Source organism: Aspergillus tanneri (assembly GCF_003426965.1).
Source record: "Aspergillus tanneri strain NIH1004 chromosome Unknown AapTan_4_pilon_pilon_pilon, whole genome shotgun sequence".
In the NCBI taxonomy this organism is placed as follows: Eukaryota; Fungi; Ascomycota; class Eurotiomycetes; order Eurotiales; family Aspergillaceae; genus Aspergillus; species Aspergillus tanneri.
The window spans coordinates 3,993,960-4,011,821 of NW_022984631.1; the positions used below are offsets into that span (position 1 = coordinate 3,993,960).

At 46.4% G+C, this 17,862-nt stretch overlaps 8 protein-coding genes across 8 annotated transcripts; 3 read left to right on the top strand and 5 right to left on the bottom strand.

Annotated features, from left to right (window-relative positions):
* Positions 1-451: 451 nt before the first annotated feature.
* On the bottom strand, positions 452-1,995 carry ATNIH1004_006503 (acyl-CoA dehydrogenase family protein; the record flags this gene model as incomplete). The annotated part of the gene is made up of 4 exons (XM_033571131.1): positions 452-1,190; positions 1,284-1,534; positions 1,588-1,640; positions 1,734-1,995. 4 exons carry the CDS (start codon positions 1,993-1,995, stop codon positions 452-454), a joined length of 1,305 nt encoding a protein of 434 aa, XP_033427163.1.
* Positions 1,996-2,680: 685 nt separating this feature from the next.
* On the bottom strand, positions 2,681-3,928 carry ATNIH1004_006504 (MFS transporter; the record flags this gene model as incomplete). Its single annotated transcript, XM_033571132.1, has 2 exons — positions 2,681-3,868; positions 3,926-3,928. The coding sequence occupies 2 exons, from the start codon at positions 3,926-3,928 to the stop codon at positions 2,681-2,683; spliced, it is 1,191 nt and encodes a 396-aa protein (XP_033427164.1).
* A 757-nt stretch (positions 3,929-4,685) lies between these two features.
* Positions 4,686-6,835, top strand: ATNIH1004_006505 (fungal specific transcription factor domain-containing protein; the record flags this gene model as incomplete). The annotated part of the gene is made up of 4 exons (XM_033571133.1): positions 4,686-4,751; positions 4,800-5,215; positions 5,368-5,659; positions 5,708-6,835. The coding sequence occupies 4 exons, from the start codon at positions 4,686-4,688 to the stop codon at positions 6,833-6,835; spliced, it is 1,902 nt and encodes a 633-aa protein (XP_033427165.1).
* A 551-nt stretch (positions 6,836-7,386) lies between these two features.
* ATNIH1004_006506 (alcohol dehydrogenase family protein) lies at positions 7,387-8,598 on the top strand (the record flags this gene model as incomplete). Its single annotated transcript, XM_033571134.1, has 4 exons — positions 7,387-7,521; positions 7,575-8,401; positions 8,445-8,489; positions 8,541-8,598. 4 exons carry the CDS (start codon positions 7,387-7,389, stop codon positions 8,596-8,598), a joined length of 1,065 nt encoding a protein of 354 aa, XP_033427166.1.
* A 1,676-nt stretch (positions 8,599-10,274) lies between these two features.
* On the bottom strand, positions 10,275-10,797 carry ATNIH1004_006507 (uncharacterized protein; the record flags this gene model as incomplete). Its single annotated transcript, XM_033571135.1, has 3 exons — positions 10,275-10,294; positions 10,350-10,417; positions 10,481-10,797. The coding sequence occupies 3 exons, from the start codon at positions 10,795-10,797 to the stop codon at positions 10,275-10,277; spliced, it is 405 nt and encodes a 134-aa protein (XP_033427167.1).
* Positions 10,798-15,353: 4,556 nt separating this feature from the next.
* Positions 15,354-15,830, bottom strand: ATNIH1004_006508 (uncharacterized protein; the record flags this gene model as incomplete). The annotated part of the gene is made up of 3 exons (XM_033571136.1): positions 15,354-15,561; positions 15,619-15,707; positions 15,765-15,830. The coding sequence occupies 3 exons, from the start codon at positions 15,828-15,830 to the stop codon at positions 15,354-15,356; spliced, it is 363 nt and encodes a 120-aa protein (XP_033427168.1).
* A 492-nt stretch (positions 15,831-16,322) lies between these two features.
* ATNIH1004_006509 (uncharacterized protein) lies at positions 16,323-17,099 on the bottom strand (the record flags this gene model as incomplete). Its single annotated transcript, XM_033571137.1, has 1 exon — positions 16,323-17,099. The coding sequence occupies one exon, from the start codon at positions 17,097-17,099 to the stop codon at positions 16,323-16,325; it is 777 nt and encodes a 258-aa protein (XP_033427169.1).
* A 25-nt stretch (positions 17,100-17,124) lies between these two features.
* Positions 17,125-17,817, top strand: ATNIH1004_006510 (uncharacterized protein; the record flags this gene model as incomplete). The annotated part of the gene is made up of 2 exons (XM_033571138.1): positions 17,125-17,280; positions 17,335-17,817. 2 exons carry the CDS (start codon positions 17,125-17,127, stop codon positions 17,815-17,817), a joined length of 639 nt encoding a protein of 212 aa, XP_033427170.1.
* Positions 17,818-17,862: the final 45 nt, after the last annotated feature.

Consider the following 17,862-nt stretch of genomic DNA (forward strand, 5'->3'; position numbering starts at 1 on the left):
CGCGAGTTATCCCATATGTTGACTAGTGTACAGATTAGTTAGCGCTAGAGCCATCTGATCCTGTTAGGGCTCTCAGTATATAGGAAGATTCTGCCTTGTTGTACTTGAATCCTAGTCGAACCTGGAATTGTTAATACTCTAGTGTATTAAGGTAGTCAAGCCAGGACTTTACTCTAGATAACAGGCGGCTTAGCGATGCATTGTCTTGTCTTATTTCCATTAACGTGTAAGCATAGAGTGCCGATTATTCGCAAGACAGTCAAGAAAGGTATCAATTTCAACATGTCGTTAACGTGATATGCATTATGATTTTCCTTACCTCTGAGTTCAAGATCTTCCCAAGCTGGAGAACGGGGAAAGTTAGAACAGATGCAGTCACGAGTAATACTGATTTATCATATTCTGTCAATAAGAAACTAATAAGAGACAGTGTCAACGCACTACATACAATTTATATCTTCGACTGTTTCAACAGCTTCTCCTGAGTTTGATAGATCTTCACGAGCTGCCGCACACACAAATCCAGCAACACATCCTCCGAACCACCCGGGATTCTTGCACCCGGAACATCACGAAGGATAGCTTCTACTAATTCTCCCTGTCCAGTGGCTGTGAATCCTGCGCCGCCGAACAGGAGCACAGCACATTGAGCCGTCTCGTTCAACACCATAGCCGCTTTCGCTTTGGCAAGGGCGGTAATCCCACCGAGCTGACGGTCCGCTTCATCCTTACTGAGGTGACAGAGCTGATATAGAAGTTGCTCTAAGAATGCCCACATGGTCTCCAGCTCGGCGCCCGCCTTGGCCAGTCGGTGGCGCACCACGGGCTGATCCATTAGCGTCTTCCCAAATGCCTCTCGCTTCATGCAGTATTGGAACGCACTGGACAGAGCAACGCGTGCCTGTCGCGTCACACCCACTGCAATGGTTAGACGTTCGTGGTTGAAATTCGTCATGATAATCCGCATGCCATCACCTTCCCGGCCGATGAGATTCTCTACAGGGACCTTCACTTCGTCTAGCTCTATATATGTGGTTCCGCCGGTATATTGGCCGGCGACTTTCAGTCGGCGCATGGTGACGCCTGGATAGCCCTTTAGTGGGACAATTATCACGGAGAGGCCGGCCGCTCCAGGGCCGCCGGTGCGTACAGCCATAGTAGTATAGTCAGACCAGATGCCGTTGGTGATCCTGTCTGTTGTCAGGTTGTGCAGGCTATATTTTTTTTTTTTTTAAAAAAAAAAAGGAAAAAGGAAGAAAGGCAGGTGGGGTGAATAAATATACCATTTTTTTGCACCATTAATAATATAATGTTTCCCATCTGGAGTTTTCATCGCGGTGGTCGTGATTCCCGCGACATCACTACCTGCTTCAGGCTCGGTGATGGCGATGCAGGATCTCTTTCGACCCGTCAATAGATCCGGTAGGAATCGCTCCTGCAGATCGCGACTGCCGAATTTAATGACGGGAGGGATTCCAAAGGCAAACCCGGCGTTGAGTGAGGCACCCGGACCGGCGAGACCCGACCTCCCCAGCTAGAGCGGTCAGACCGAGCCAGCCAATCTAGGGGGAATGGATAGATACTCACCTCGTCTGCGTAGATGCCCGTATATAGGTAATCCCAGTCTTCTACTTTAACGCCTATTGAAATTAGCCAGCAAATACTTCTAAATAACGCGGAATTTGCCAAAAAAAAAAAAGATCGCTGCACTGTACCTAAGATATCATATATACCCAGCCGTTTCAGCCAGTCCACAGGCAAGGGAGACGGGAGATTCGGCAGAAGCATATTATGCTGGCAGAAGGTCTGGAACACATATTCCGGTACTGTTCCCTCCCGTTCCCATTCCAACGCCCGTGAGAGGAGATTGTCCCACATGAACTTACGGCATCGTTTTTGAAACTCTCGATGGCTTTCGGTGTAGTAGGGGGATGGGAGTCCGCGCAGATAGGGAGGCTCCGAGAATGGAATCGGGTTTGGAGATACGGTGGCCATGGTATGATCAGTTAGAGGTGTAGCTGCACAAGTCCAAAGCTCTCCACTGTTGTAGTATGACTATGATATTTATCTCCCTTGTCGATCTTCAGGTGTGACGACCGAGGCGATCGGCCCGAAAGTTCCGAGGCAAACACATCACATGTGGAGTGAAGCGTGATCGACGCTGCGGGGGAATACCCCGTCCGGCAGTATTGCACCGCCTATTCGGCCGCCTTGTTCCCCGTAGAGCCTTCCTATTTTGCTTTAGGTCATCCAAAAATAGTCTAGTGTATTTTCAAAACAGGAAACTACACAATATTTTGGCCGAACTGGCAAGCGCTAAGACATGACCTGAGGCAGATTAAAAATACTCGACCTGATTTGAAAGCTGCAGTAGGCCAGTTATGGGCGAGCTGAACCAAATGCGAAGGCGGAGGCGTGGCTGTATCACCCAAGTCATCAAGAAAATCCACGAAGACCAAGACCAGATATTGTCATTAAACAAAAGTTGAAATCAGTGTCGCTCGCGTTGCAACAGCCGGCACAAGCTACTGGCTAGGCGACATGGGAGAAGGACAGTAGAAGAATCAATTTCGCGTCTAGGTCTCTAATTCTATTTATATATGTTTTCTAAGAGCACAACGAAAAAGACACATTTAGTCGCAAAATCCTGAAGAAATATGAGCACGGAAAGGATCGTTTCCTATTCGGTATCCAAGGGATACTTCCCCCTAAGCCTTTTCCCGAATCGATATAAGAATATGGTAAACGGAACCATAATCAGCCCAACAAATCCCAGCAATGAGTTCCCCCATCCTAACCCAAGATGGTCATAAAGACTTGGACCAACCAGCGGCAAGAACGCACCAAAAAGACACCGCACAGCCGTTACACAGGCGACCGAAGATGCAGCATATGGTCCCGACGCATCAATCAAATACGCCTGAGCAGTCGCGTTGATTCCCACTTGGGCGAACCCAAACGGCACTAAACTGATTACCGGGACTATCCAATGTGTCTGCGCTTGCGTGGACCAGCCATACCAGAAAAAGCTTACCGGGATGAACAACGCCGGAAGGAAGGCCGTTGCTATCCGCATCTCGGGTTCAATGATGTTATTGTTCGCCTTTGCCAGACGCAAGGTGACTAGGTCGGATGTTTTGGCAAATAAAATGAGGCCAACAAGACTGCCAAAACCGAGGCCTAAATATGCTAGTCCAGCTGTCTGCAGGGGCCAGCCATAGCCATTTTGAAATACGGTGGAGGTGGTGGTTAGGAGGATATACAGTAGACCCGAGATTAGACCCACCATAAGGCAGAGGATCACCAGGAGTGGGGAGTGGGTAAGCATTTTCCACGGGCGGCCAATTGCTCGAGCCAAGAGAGTCCAAGGATTATCGAGACTGGCGGGCTGCTTTTCGGAATCGTAAGCGCTCTGAAGATCTTGTCTGCCCGTTTCCTTTCCCAGTTGCAGTGTCTTGCGACGGATTATCACCGAGGCGTTGGTCTCCTGTGCGAAAGAGGCGATGGCGATTGCCAGAACAGCGCAGGCGATAAGAAGAGCCCAGAATATCCATCGCCAGCCAGCATACTTTGTAATTATGCCTCCAATGAGGGGACCTAATACAGGCCCAAACACTGACCCTGTCGTGACAAGTGCATTGGCCACACCTCGCTGGTGAACATCGAAAAGATCTGCTACTATCCCTCCCCCAACGGATAGGGTTACTGACCCTCCGATGCCAGATATTATGCGAAAAGCGAGGAATGTTCCAACGTTGGGTGCGAGAGCACACCCGATGTGAGATAAAGTGAAGAAAGCATTCGCAGAGTTGAATACTATACGGCGGCCGTATAACTCGCTGAGGGGGGATAGAATAAGGGGGCCAAACTGGTATTTGCCCAGTTAGTTAAGAAGTTGTTTTCATAGTGTTGTGGCTGAACATACCATGTAGCCAAATATATATATAGTAGTTATCAAGGACGAAAGAATGGGTAAGTCGACATGAAATTCAGAGGTGACATTAGAAGCTGCTGGAGCAACAATAGTCGATGCGAGGAAGCTGTGACAATAGTTTTCTTAGTCTTCATATTATTCAAGTCTCCGAAGGTACAAACCTGAGCACTATCATTCCACTGAGTAAGACTAAGATGGTCCACTTTCTCGCGGGGGAGAAATTCCTGCTGTGATCAGCTGGGATTCGCCATATGCACGAAATATCTTATCTCTCCATACTCTGCTTCAAGGACTCTTACCTTGGATTGTGCGGGTCATTTTGACCATTCCATGCTATGATACCTTTGGTTAGGTCTGACTCTAAATGAAGCGTGATGCATTCAATGTTTGATTCACTGTTAATTTGGGCCATGACAACTCAGTCGAATAACTAGTCGAATAACCTAACTGTGCAGAATTTGGGTCCCATGCTGAGTAGGAGGTTCGGAGCATACTATGTATCCGGCCAGTATACCGATCGGCCGATCGGCCGATTTTTGATCGGGTCCTATTTCCATGGATAGGGAACTCGATTAGGGTTAGCTTCCCATCAGATAAGGCTGACTAGACAACGCTAATGCACCTTGGACCCCGCAGATAGCAATGAGTCTTACTCAGCTGTCGATAATTGATTGACTCACGAGATATTCTCCTTGTAAAGCACGGCCAAATTTTAGCACTTGATATTCGAGACACTTTTAGCGGTTTGACTATGGGCGACCACATACGGTCTGGCCCCCAGGGTCGCCCTACCTGTGAGTCATGCCGGCTACGTAAAGTGCGTTGCAACAGGAAGATGCCGTGCTCGCACTGCTCCCGTCTACAGCTCTCATGCGTCTACGAAACGCGGAGAAGGCGTGCACCTATAAAGCCACCATTTAGGGCCTCTTCTCCAAAGACACCGCCTGCTCAACGGCATGAGACCTCAAATGGAGGAAATCACCTACCAACCAATCAGGATATCTTGGACAGGCTTCAAAGAGTTGAAGGGCTTATTGCCGATCTCCACAAATCTCTTAAACTTGTGCAACAATCAAATGGCTCAGTACCCAGCCAAGATGCCCGGACACCTGTGCTAGTACCGCCGGTCCAGCCTTCACGAGAAGCGCTGGTGGGCGATGGAACGAGGGGAAATTATGTTGACAATTCAGTATTCGTCGGACTGTTGCTGGACGTAAGTTTGTCACCGGTCTCCGCATCGTCTGATAGTAATGCAACCAGGGAACTTCGCACGAACCTCCTGTGAGTACCAGGCCACCAGCCAGCTCGTCAGCTATTTCCAGTTATCGCCCATCAATGCAATACGGGATAGTTGCCACCGACGTCTTCGGGCCTCCAGTGGAGAAAATCTCTATCCCTTTACAAACATACGCAAATTTGTGGTCTCTTTACAGGCAAAATTTTGATCCCCTAGTAAAGCTCTTGCACATACCCACAATACAACCGGTCATACTGAACGCCGCGGCCTATCCTCACGAAGCAGACGATACGACCATGACTCTGGTATACGCTGTTGCTTTTGCGGCTACAGCAACCGTGCCAGGAGCTAAAGCAATACAGAAACTGGGTTTTGAAAAATCAACTCTTCTACGCCATTTCATGCAGCAAATGGACAACGCTTTCATGAAGGCACAGTTTTTGCTACGTCCAAATACCCAGTCTTTAACGGCTCTTGTCATCTACTTGGTATTGTCCCTGATTCCTTGATTTTGTCACTCAAGCTTAACTGTATAGACCGCGCTAAGAACCCACGACGCTGGACGAACGGTGTGGATCCTCACCGGCCTGGCAATGCGCATTGCAGAATCACTCGGTGTCCATGAAGATGGTGCGCGTCTCGGCCTGGATCCTTTCGAGGCCGAGATGAGATGTCGGCTTTGGTGGCATTTAACCGCTCTGGACGCCACTGCGCCCGAGAACCACGGGTTCAATTCCACGATCGTGGACCGCGATCACACGTTTCGACTACCGACCAATATCGACGACGCGGACCTTTCTCCCCAAATGAAGAAGCGTCCGGTCGGAAAAGAGGAGTGGACGGAGATGTCCTTTGCCATCGTGAACTTGGATCTGTGTCGCAGTTTAAGACGTGCCGTTGCTATAACCAGGAAGAACGATGCCGAAATAAGTGTGGACATAATCCACGACACCGAGCGTAAAATTAATCAGCAATGGCTTCGATTTGCGGATATAACGAAGCCCATATGTCGTGCTGCAGACGCTTTGCTTCGCGTATCGATCCTAAAGGCACATTTCATCTTGATGCTGCAAACATGGCTTTCGACCACTGTGACTGCAGAGTGCAAATATTATCACCTCCCTCAGTCAGCCTTTATCACTGCCATTGAATTGCTCGAGAACGGATACCTGCTTCAGTCAGGCAGCCTCTGTCATGACTTCGCATGGTTCTATCAGCAACATCCTCAGCTGTACGCATTGTTCCTTGTGCTGCGCACCCTCCATGCGTCTCCTGGGAGAGTGGAAGCAGATAGAGCGTGGACTGCAGTGGATAATTATTTCACCTGTCTCACGGACTTTGAAAAGGCCAGCGAAATGAAGGGCAGGACGAGCTGTGTTTGGTCCGTTCTGGGTCCGTTGCGTGACAGGGCCAGAAAGTCTCATGATCAAATGAGGCAGGAGTTGGCATCAGAGGAGATATTATCGACATCTTCCCCCTCGGCATTCATGAAGACAGGCTCTCAAATCACCGATGGATCTGTTTCGTCCCACCCTGTCGGGACTGATATACATTTGTCACCATATCAAACAGGCTATCTCCCGTTGGAACCTTCAGCTTTTGATAACATCCTCGCTTGGCAGGACTTCTCGGATTGGTTCAATATGGACACAGGATTTGTTTAGTTTAACAGTGGTAGGTTGTGTGAAAGTCAAGTGGTGTAAGATGAGAGGTGAATATATTCTACTCCTAAAAAGTCATACAAGATAACATGGAAGCTAATGCTTATCAGTGTCTACTCTTGTACAAGGTATTGCTAAGTATAGGAGTCAGTTGTAGAGCCTTCGGGCAGTATAGAAAGGATTGGGCCTCGTATCCCGGCATATTATTTCCCTTCCATCTAATGTACAAGCTCATATAGCGTTGTCTGTCAACTGATACTTCAGCTAGCCTCAATAGTGGTTTCGTGACGTGTTGGCGGGGGCATTAAATAATAAAACATATAACTTGTATAACTTTCATACCATATATTCCTTCCTTCACAACTGCCCCTAACAGCTCTAAATAAGAAATATTATTTATTGGCAGTGCGAGACCCCTGTCGAAGAACGAGGGGTGTCGCTATATTATATCAAATCCATCGTTTGTCCGAACCGAGGTCCAAAAGTGGGGTGCGGCACAAGACAAAAATAAGAGCACTTGCCATTCTACATCCACATCACCTTCTTCCCGTATCATGGCAGACACCATGCAAGCCGTCGTCTTCAAAGGCCCGTTGCAAGTGGCACTGGAATCCCGTCCGGTGCCTCAAATAGTGGACCCAACTGATGCCATTATTGCCGTCCGATTTACCGCGCTCTGCGGAAGGCGAGTGCGACTGACTCCCCTGGAAAAGCTAAGCTAACTCTAGCTGATCGCAGCGAGCTTCATGTCTTCCGCGGTCATCAACCATCGGGGACAGGCTTTATCATGGGCCATGAATTCACCGGCGAAATCCTCGAAGTCGGTGCTGAAGTTCATAAATTCAAAAAAGGCGACCGCATCGTCTCTCCCTTCACCACTAACTGCAACAACTGCTTCTATTGCCTCCGCGGCTTTTCATCCCGCTGCGCCCGCGGAAAGTTGTACGGGAGTGCGGTCCTGGACGGAGGTCAAGCGGAATATGTTCGCGTTCCGCTCGCCGATGCAACGCTGGTATCTGCCCCAACGACAATTGATGAAAAGAAATTGGTATTGATGGCAGATATCTTCCCGACGGGGTACTTTGCTGCCAAAAACGCGTTCCGTATCGTGGATGAGCGGGAGATCTTGGAAAGTACGGTCCTCCTGTTCGGATGTGGCCCTGTGGGCATTTGCGCGTTGATCAGTGCTCTTGAGTGGAAACCAAAGCATTTGATTGCCATTGATAGTGTTCCGTCCCGATTGGAGCTGGCAAAGAATCTCGGTGCAGAGCCGTGGAATTTCCAGACCGATGCAGATGGGCTTCGTCAGCGTGTGAAGGAGCTGACTGAGGGGCGGGGAGCAGATATTGCCATCGAGGTGGTGGGTCATAGTAGCGCTCTACGCATGGCTTTTGATCTCCTTCGTCCGTGGGGTATTATCAGTAGCGTTGGTGTTCATAACCAGGAGATTCCATGGAGTGGTAATGAGGCGTATGGGAAGAATTTGCGCATCCAGATGGGTCGGTGCCCGGTGCGAAGTACATTCGAGGAAGCGTTGAATCTTTTGGTTCAAAAGCAGGATTTTCTTAAGTAAGTGTTTTGTTTTGTTGAGAGGCTCTGCTAATGGTTGAAGCTTTATGGTTGCGGATATTCGACCGCTCTCCCAGGCGATTCAAGCGTAAGTGTTGTCCTTCTATTTTAGGTATTATGTACTTACCAGTTTATCCAGGTATGATGATTTTAATGAAATGAAATCTCAAAAAATTATCTTTGAGGCAGGGAAATGATTATAGGATTGGATTAATTCCATGTGACGTGATGTACATGATGTATCTTTATTATTCTCTTCGGAGTAGTCAAATCAGATATAGTGATTTTGAAGCTGGAAGTGACAAACTGCATGTAATTATTAAATATGCTGTCTCTTTTGACGTTTACTCTCACGTTCTCATTTTATTTGCAATTATTTTTCTGTTTACCACTCCATTATATCTGGGCCAACCAGTTGAGATTTTGAAAGCCTTGCAAATGACCAATTAGTATGGAATTAATCTCTGTGTCAAACACCTAACACGACGATGTCTGCACCTTTCTATTGGTTAGCCTGCATAAGCAATCCGCAGCTATGGCTTATTCCCTTCCACTCGTTGTTCTCAAAGTTTCAGTCTTGCTTAATACTGAGTGCCATGGTCGGATGTAAGGCCAAGGTACGCTTTCTCAACGATATATCCTGCCCCGATAGACAAAGGCAGCTATCCTAACCGCAAGCGTAAAAGTAGTTATATAGCCAACATTAACAGCATCCCATCACAATACTGCCATCTTCCGTGAACTGCTGATTTCGCTTTGGCTATGTAGGTCAACAGCGTCTAATGCCTCTGCCAATCGACCGGAATTTGAAACACACCTTTTGTCCACATTTCTGACGACCGATCTTAGCCAGATATTTTTGGTGCAGGGGGGCGTTTCACTTTGGTGCCACACAGCGTCGGTCGCATCTGATGGAAGGTCTTTAAAGAAATTAAGCCCACAACGCTATCACTCACCACTTCGCAAATAATTGCACCCAACTCTCTAATATATGTCTCGGACTACTTCTATATCAACGTCCAGAGGCATAATTGCCAACTCCGTAAATTCACAAAACTTTATCTACAGGTCCCCATCAGGCAGTATATTCCTACTCGCAATATCTGTGACAATATCTGACCGACGATGTATACTTGATAAGGCATGTGCCAATTACCGGAAGCACGAGAGATAAAGACGGAGAGGGCTTTGATTTTGTTTTAGGAATGAACGCATGTCTCTGTTTCTTATAATGCGAGGCGAATAGTCATCGGTGAATACTCCAGACAAGGCACCACTCCATCACATTGGTCGAGACAACAATAAACGTCCCCTGTTCTTGCTGAATAAATTTTATATTTTCATCCATGGCATCATCCAAGCTACTCCTATATTTAATGGCATTTAACTTCAATACCGTCGTGGAGTATTACGGTACCAGATCCGCCATATCCCAGGTGTTGTTCTCCATAGACAGGACTGCCATCTGGATCGAGAATGGCGTGGGCATTCTCTTACAGGGATGAGCAGGAGTAGAAAAAACAAGTGGTTATGCTGCGGTTTAATGATAACTAGCAAAGGCACTATAACATCGAATACCTTGGAGAAGAGCGGGCTTCAAATATAAATTAAACCAGTACCTCAAGAGACAGTGATATGCTATTAAGAATTCCTAAAATATCACAATAGACCCACTAGACCAGGGTTAGATTATGTATTTATAAAATGTCACTGAAGTGAGACAGGTCTTCTAACATGGAACCGTATAATAACAGAGACTGGGCTCTAAATGGCAGTCAAACCAAGCAGCTAGTCTAAATCAATTATGCTGGTCTTATGCACCTCTTCTTCTTCCTATTAGGTATAGCGCCTTTTAGTCACAAGCCGCTTAGATCTAGCAGGCGGGCAGAGAGCCTATCAAAAATAAATTAGTCCCTTTAAGTTAATTTATACGTCAGAAGAAACTTACTGTCCCAGGTAACATATTTGTAAAATGCCAATGCAACCCAGTTGCCATTAGTCAACTTGCCCCAGCCCCTATTAAGATTTAATTAGCTATGTTATATGTCTGTGGATTCTCTCTTATTTCTGAATACTTACTTGTCACCATTAACAGGGGTAGTGTTCTCGCGAGTATAGCAGACCAAGTTAATCCTGGTTCCCTTTGCATACTGCCCGACAGCGGTACAGGAGGACCTGGGGCATGTGCGATAACGGAGACCGTTAGCAACAACAGTTCCCTTGACAGCTCGCTTCTCGATATCCCGGGCTTCGACATCGATAATTGTCCGAGGCAGTTCAACCGTTGTGGTCCGGGGTAATTCAATAACTGTGGTATGGGGCTCTTCGGCATCAATCGCCGCGCTCAGGGCCGTGGCGGGCAGAAGGGCAGCAAGAGCAATCGCGGAGAACTTCATTTTTATGGTATGAGAGGGAAAGAGCTATATCCTTGAAGTGGTCGTGAAAATACTGTGAGTTGGACGTGGATTCTCCCACTGACAAGAGGGTCAGGACGCTTTAAATATCCTAGATTACTCCTGGGATGGATTCCTGGGAACGTACACGGGAGGAGCATACGAGCCACTAGTATGAAGTGGTCAGGTAAATAAGGCCGAAGTATACGAGGATGTTGGTGCACTAGACTCCAATCGACGGTCGAGCAGTTGGCAAGATTTCATGTGCCTTGATCTTCTTCCTCTCCTTTTTGCGAGAGTGAATTTCCTAACCTCTTTATGGAGATAATATGGAGAGAATGCTAGTTTACTAAGCTGCAGATCTCCGTATACGGGGAGAGACCTGCAGCTTACTGTTCGCCGGGATTGAGGGTTAGTGTGGAATACGATGTTAGTCCACCTCTCGCGTCTTGTTGTCCCTGGCGGACTAGTCTTAGCACATTTGGTGAAGATAGCTAGTCTGCCAACTGGGTACTCGTATTTGTGTAAGATTAAGGGGGAGATGTCCCTCACAATGTTAAAAATAACAACATTAACGGCCCTCGGTTAGCATATGCAAAAATCTTATGACCAGTGCAACTGCCCACGCATGTAGATATAGGAGAACAGTCTCTGCATTCTAGAAAGGGGGCTCTTTTGTCTTTCTCGGGATTATATCCTTCGAATAGTGGTTTTCTGATTGCGGTTTTCTGATTATAAACTCTCTGTGTATTAGACTGATTCTCGGAACAAGAGTAAATGTAGACTCAGGTCATCATGGCTGAGCTAGAGGCTGATCCCCGAGAGAAACGTCACACAGACCATATTCAGATGGCGTGACATCTTAACCAATGGGTGATCTAGCGACGGTTAAGTGAATTGTGGCACGACTTGATCGATTCTTTCTTTTTGGTGGATAGCATACAATTATACTCGCTCCTTGGATTTTTTAATTATAGGATAGAATGGCGGCACCTCAAGCAGGAGGCATCCAGCCAAGTTGCCTAGAAACACAGTCCCTAATCATCGGAGCTTCACTTTCTTGTGTTGCCATGTCTAGTTCTTTTCGGCTGTTTCCCAAGAGAGTAATGCCAGGGTATCATGACATGGCTGCACCTTCGATAGAGTATGCATGAAATACCATGTTGTAGTTGAGGAACTAGAGGGACTGGCACGTGACATTTGTATGGGTAACTATTAAGTCCTCGTTCGAAGAGGTAATAGACAATCAACAACCTTCTTACAGACCACGGAGCGCACCTGCGTAAGGGGAATGTTGTCTTCTCTCCTGCCAGGAAGTTGTGGGCTCAGGACCCACAACTTCTGAGCTGTCTAAGAGTGTCGCCTTGACCGGAGTTCTACCATTTCCCTCTCATTCAATGGCACCAGAGAACTATGCCTCCTTCCATACATGCGGCTGGTCCCGTCAAGTCCCACACCGGTCAAAGACGTAACTGCTTCTGGACTTCCTTTTAGGGGGTTCGAAGGACTTTGTCAGTTGGTATTTGGAACGGAGCACTGCAAGGAACACCGACCCTCACAGGCCAAAACTGTTGATGCTGTATAGCGCACTTGAATGCCCACAGAATCCGATGGCCTGTATTAAATAGATATAGGCTATGTTCCCCAGTAGGCAAATTCTTTCCAGGTCTGGAAACGATTTTTCACCACGAACTCCACTGTTCAGTCACCAATCAGGCTTGACAGTTTCTGCTTCAATTCCAGAAGAGTAGGAGTAGTATCTGGTAGAGTCCAGCAACCAGCGAGCACATATTCTAGGTCCCGGTTTGTCAGCTTTTGGGATTCTGGCTCTTTCATGAGTATTTTGTTTGTCTGCTGCATCTGCTCGGAGCCTAGACAATTCGGTCTCTGAAGTTTGTAGCCCGTCAATCACCCTGCGGGCCATCATCAACTCATTTTTGTGGATTCTGACATCTTGGTTAAGCCGGCTGATTTGGAATTTGAGATCCGAGTCCTCTGTCCGGAGTGCCGCAATGGTCCAGCTTGCACGAAGTTGACTCAAGGAATATAGTTCGCTGAGGACCAGGTCGTTCGAGAGGTAATGGCGCTTGTTCCGCCCATGATATAGCTTTAACATATTTTGTGCAGTTTTTGTATTTTGTGAGTACGAGCTCCGCTCGGCATTATGGCGATGCCAGGTTACAGGAGAGCCACCCTCGTTCAAGCGGTCGGGCCCCCCGAAACTGTACACTCCGGGCGATGCTCCCTATCAGGGACGGCAAACTAGGTTAGACGAAGGCTGGTGAGATTGTAATACGTGACCTTTATATTTCTAAGGATTGCACTGACACTTCATAGGACTTGGACAAGCACTTCACTTAATAAATAAACTAAAAGAGACAGCTACTCTTGAGACCATATTTCAGAACGGCTTTGATAAATGCACAACCACATCCTGATCCGTACATATTTTATGGTGGATAGTGAAGCCGATCACACATTGTAGCCAGTTTCTGCAAGCCTTTCTGTCTCCCTCGGGTCAACTATTAGAGAATTTGGCCTCTGTTAAATTGTACATTTAAGCAAAATTTTCATCTGCAGTAGCAAATGCAGTTGTACTTGGCAGCCTACTGTTGCATTGTACTTCCTCGGGCATTAGGTGGTGAGAGGCCTGTAGTATGTCAGATCATGGCCTAAAGGGCTAGCATATTAAAATATTAAAAGCCTGCAGGGCTTTCGACCGCTTGCTTAATCATTGTGCCAAATCGGGTCTCAGAATTTTCCAAGTGACTAGTTGGGTAGTTTACTGAATTGCAATATTATATTCGGATCGATGGTGTTGTTCAATCTTTGTCTATCATAGTTCTACTTTTTGGCATATACGACCTTAATCTCTATAGTTGAATATTAAATAACTTGTATAAATAAGAAAAAAAAAAAAGTGAATAAAAAGGAAGAAAGAAATAGCTAAATATTCTATTTCAAGGTGCTAACAAAAAAAGCTTTCTAAGCTTCGTTAATGATTAAATCTTCGACGAATATCCCATTTTTTAAGGATACATCTTTCTCCATGCTTATCACTGATAGCTATATATTATCAATTTTCCATTATCTGATTGAGACCTCTATGGGGACCCTGAAACGGAGAGTCCCTTTTGTCTAACAGAAAATTAAGAGGCTTCTTGTTAGCCAACTTCTAAATTAGTATATTCGAGCCCCCTGATGAAGTTTTATCTGGCCCTTAATTTTTGACACTAAGATATTAGTTGTAGTATGCTTCCTAATATGTACCCTTGCTTTCCAGCTGTGTTATTTTATTTTATTTTACAATAGAAGGGTCGATAATTGAATAGTTGCATGTTTCATTTACGCTACATACGCTCTAAGTACCAATACAAGTTCTCACCCGTTGAACGTTGAACATCGTAAAGATGGGGTGTAAGAAACCGTTATATTTTAGTATAGTAAATACAATAAACGAATGACACAGAGCTCATGCAAATGTCGAACAGGCGAGTAGCTTAGTACTAGGGGGTCGGGATATATAATCCAGCACGCGAGTTTGACCAACAAGCAAAACCAATAGTTGAACATAACCAGCGATTAATACAACATCGTTGGACAGTTGTACACTGGATTTATCTCATATTATATACATGCTGTCACGATATGACCTTGTACAATAGCTTGATGTTTGAGCGCTGACCACACATTGTGTCTTTTTGGCCCGTTGACAAGCCCTATTGATTCGATACTATAAACTTTCGTTTACTCAGTACGATTTGTCTCCTTGTAGTTGGTAATGGTACTTTTTTATGCCCTTCCTTGAAATGCCCCTCCCCCCAAAATTTCTTTCTCTCTCTCTTTTTTTTTTTTTTTTTTTTTTTTTTGGTTCGACTGTAGACAGGTAGTTGAACAGCTCCTAGATGAATGTAGTGGTCCAGTAGCCTTTAATAAAACTACAGAAATATCTGATAATGCCGAGCGAACCTTATACTGGAGTAGTCCAGTGGGGTTTCGGCAAGGCAGAAAAAGCCAGCAAATTCAAAAGAACTGGTGCGCTGAACCATCCTCCAAGCGCGCTGCGGATAGCTCTGGCGAAATTTGAGGCCGCACATGAACTACATGGATCCAAGTACCGGACTATCTGAACGAGCTGAAACGGAAATGGCCAATACTCCAAAACTGGCACCAAAGCATATTTGGCCTCATTCCCTTTAGGACCCGTGGCTTATGCCAGATAATTCCTATCACAGCCGAACGAAACAGATGGGTGGGCCTGATCTCAATACTCTGGGGGCCATTATGGCTCTTCTCGGGTTCCTTACTGCGCCTGCTGGCAGGGAAACAACAATTTTACCAATATATGTGCCTTTTTGCATGAATCAAAGCAATCGACGATCTGTTCAGCCGTGAAGCTGGCTACTGGTTTTAGTGGGTGGAAATAGCCTTGGGTATGATATTCAACAACCTCTTGGAAAAGCCTGTAAGAAGAAAAATAATATTAGTTTTCGTGCAAACTTCGACTTGGAACTTGCCACTTTCCTATTGTGGAGCCTTTACGGATCAGATGATCCAAGTCAATTGCGCGATAGCTTCTTGTTTCCAGGGAAGTTATTCATACTGAGTTTTCCGTTGCCGATCAAGTCACGTTTCCCAATTTCAAGCAGTGTCCCAAACTCAGCAACACAATCCCACGACTCATGCAACAGCTCCCCAGAAAGCGAGTTGAGGACATAGTCAACCCCTCTTCCGTTTGTGGCTGTCATGATCCCAGAGACAAAGGAGCTGTCGCGTGAGTTGAAGATGTGAGCCCTAGGGATGTCCAGTTCGGCAGTCAGATACTAGACTTTTTCCTCGCTACCCACGGTCACATAGATTTGTGCTCCGAGCTTTTGGCAGACGGCACCTACTGCAGAGTGAATCAAGACCGACTATGTAGAATATTAACCTTATCGTAGGGATCTTGATGGAGTGTTGGAGACTCTTACCTGCCCTCGTTCAACCCTACCAATGTAAATCAGTGCATAAAGGGCCGTTGTAAATGCGCAGGGCATGGTGGCGGCATCGTAGAAAGAGAGATCTTCCGGGAACCTCGTGCAAACTTGCGAGGAGGTGATAAGAGAGGTTATGAAAGAACCACAACTTATGAACAACTCCCGATCTCCAACAGCAAGGCTATGTACATCTGCGCCAATTTTGGTGATAACCCCCGATCCCTCCTGACCAAGCATGGCCGTAGAAGAAGATGAAGAAGATGGAACAATACCAAGTGCGATAAGCAGGTCCTGTTTAGATAAGGTCAGTGAGGAGAGGGACCAACAATCTCACAATATTAGAAAGAAAAACCTTGAAATTCGATCCAGCTGCCTTGACCTCAATTTCCACTTCTTCACAAGCTAAATCTCTTCCTTGACGGGCGGTCCACTGTAGAGTCCCTAAATGTCCAAACCTGCCTATTGACAACCGTATTGCAGCCTCAGATGTGCCAGACGGATTTGAAGCGAGCAACGAATTCCTCAAGTTGAAGGAATAAACTCTTCCAACTTTCACGCTTTGGAATAAACATATTCGTAATCTGGGTTGAGATTATCCTCGGGTTTTCTGCTGATGAATTCTTCGAACACCATAAGAATATCTCTCTGACTCCGTTCAATATCATCGATTTCGCAGGTAGCGAAATTAACATAGAGCTCAGATCGAAGAGCGCGGGCGCAGCCGATTGTCTGCGCGAAGCGAGGGTCATTACAGTTGATTTGGGACGAGCGAGTAAGCCAAAGTACTTTCGACTCGGAAATCCATTTTATAAAACCCTGGAAGGCTTGAAATCTTGCTGCAGGGATTTCATGAAAGAATGGGGCGTGAATGCCCAGCACAACCAGGATATTTTTCGAAAGCTCAGGTAATTCGTCATCCAAAGAACAAGAAGTTACAAGGTAGCCGTTGGTATGAAACTGTTCTGAAAGGCGATTTCTCAAAACCCTGGATTCATTGTCACAAAGGACCGTCATGGATTTCTCTCCGGAGTTGGCTTCAGGAATCTTGACAGGCGTTGCAACAATCATTGCATTAAGCTGCCACGGTGACTCTGCATCCAAGATTGTGACCCTTATATTCTCGAAGCCGGAGTTGCGAAGCTCTCTCTCCCACCGGTCAGGGGATATATAAGGCTCTTCCACCCTCCCTTCTCCTTCACCGACCCACCACCCAGGAAGTATCCCAAAGACAAAATTTGGAGCCTTGATATCCGCGCAGATTTCCTGGAGAAATGGTACCTCGTGGATGAATGAGCATGCGGATGAGAGAAAGACAGACCGTCCTGTCATCCTGTCTCATCACCAGGTATGGTCAATGTCTTCACAAAGTTCCAATGCGGCCGATGATGCTGATCGATGTTCTTCGGTTCCGTGGTTGCCCTCGATGCATGACTTTCTTATTATGATTATTGTTTCAGTCTTGGCTTTCATGATAGCTCTAGATGCAGCCGTGATTGTGATATCTCTAACTGTCTGTGAATGCATTTCACTCATCCTTTCATATTAAGTTGCTCATTGCTCACAGGTCATCATCGCTGATCTCGACGGCAATGTCACCCAAGGTCTATGGGTCAGAACGTCGTATCTGCTTACCTCTGCTAGTACAATGCAATTTGTGGCTGCATTAAGTGATATATTTGGCAGAGCAGGGTCTTTGATCACGTCTCTTGAGCTCTTTACCATTGGAACCATTCTCTGCTGCGTATCAACTAGCATTGCGATCCTTCTGGTGGGAAGATGTATACAGGGTCTCGGTGATGGAGGCATTTTGATACTAGGAATCATAGTTTACACGGACATCGATTTCCGCTCAGATACCGACCAAGGTATATTAGCATCTTTCAAGGGGCATGGACCCTGGGAACAGCTATGGGCCCGTCATCGGCGGTGTAATTGCACAACGGACCACATTTCGCTGGGCCTTCTACTTGATGTTTCCATTCTGCTTCATCGGCTTCGCTACGGTTCCATTCGTGCTGAAGCTAAAGCCGACAGCCAGAACATTTAAGAGAAACTGATCCAGATCGACTGGCTAGGCGGAGCCCTATTTGCT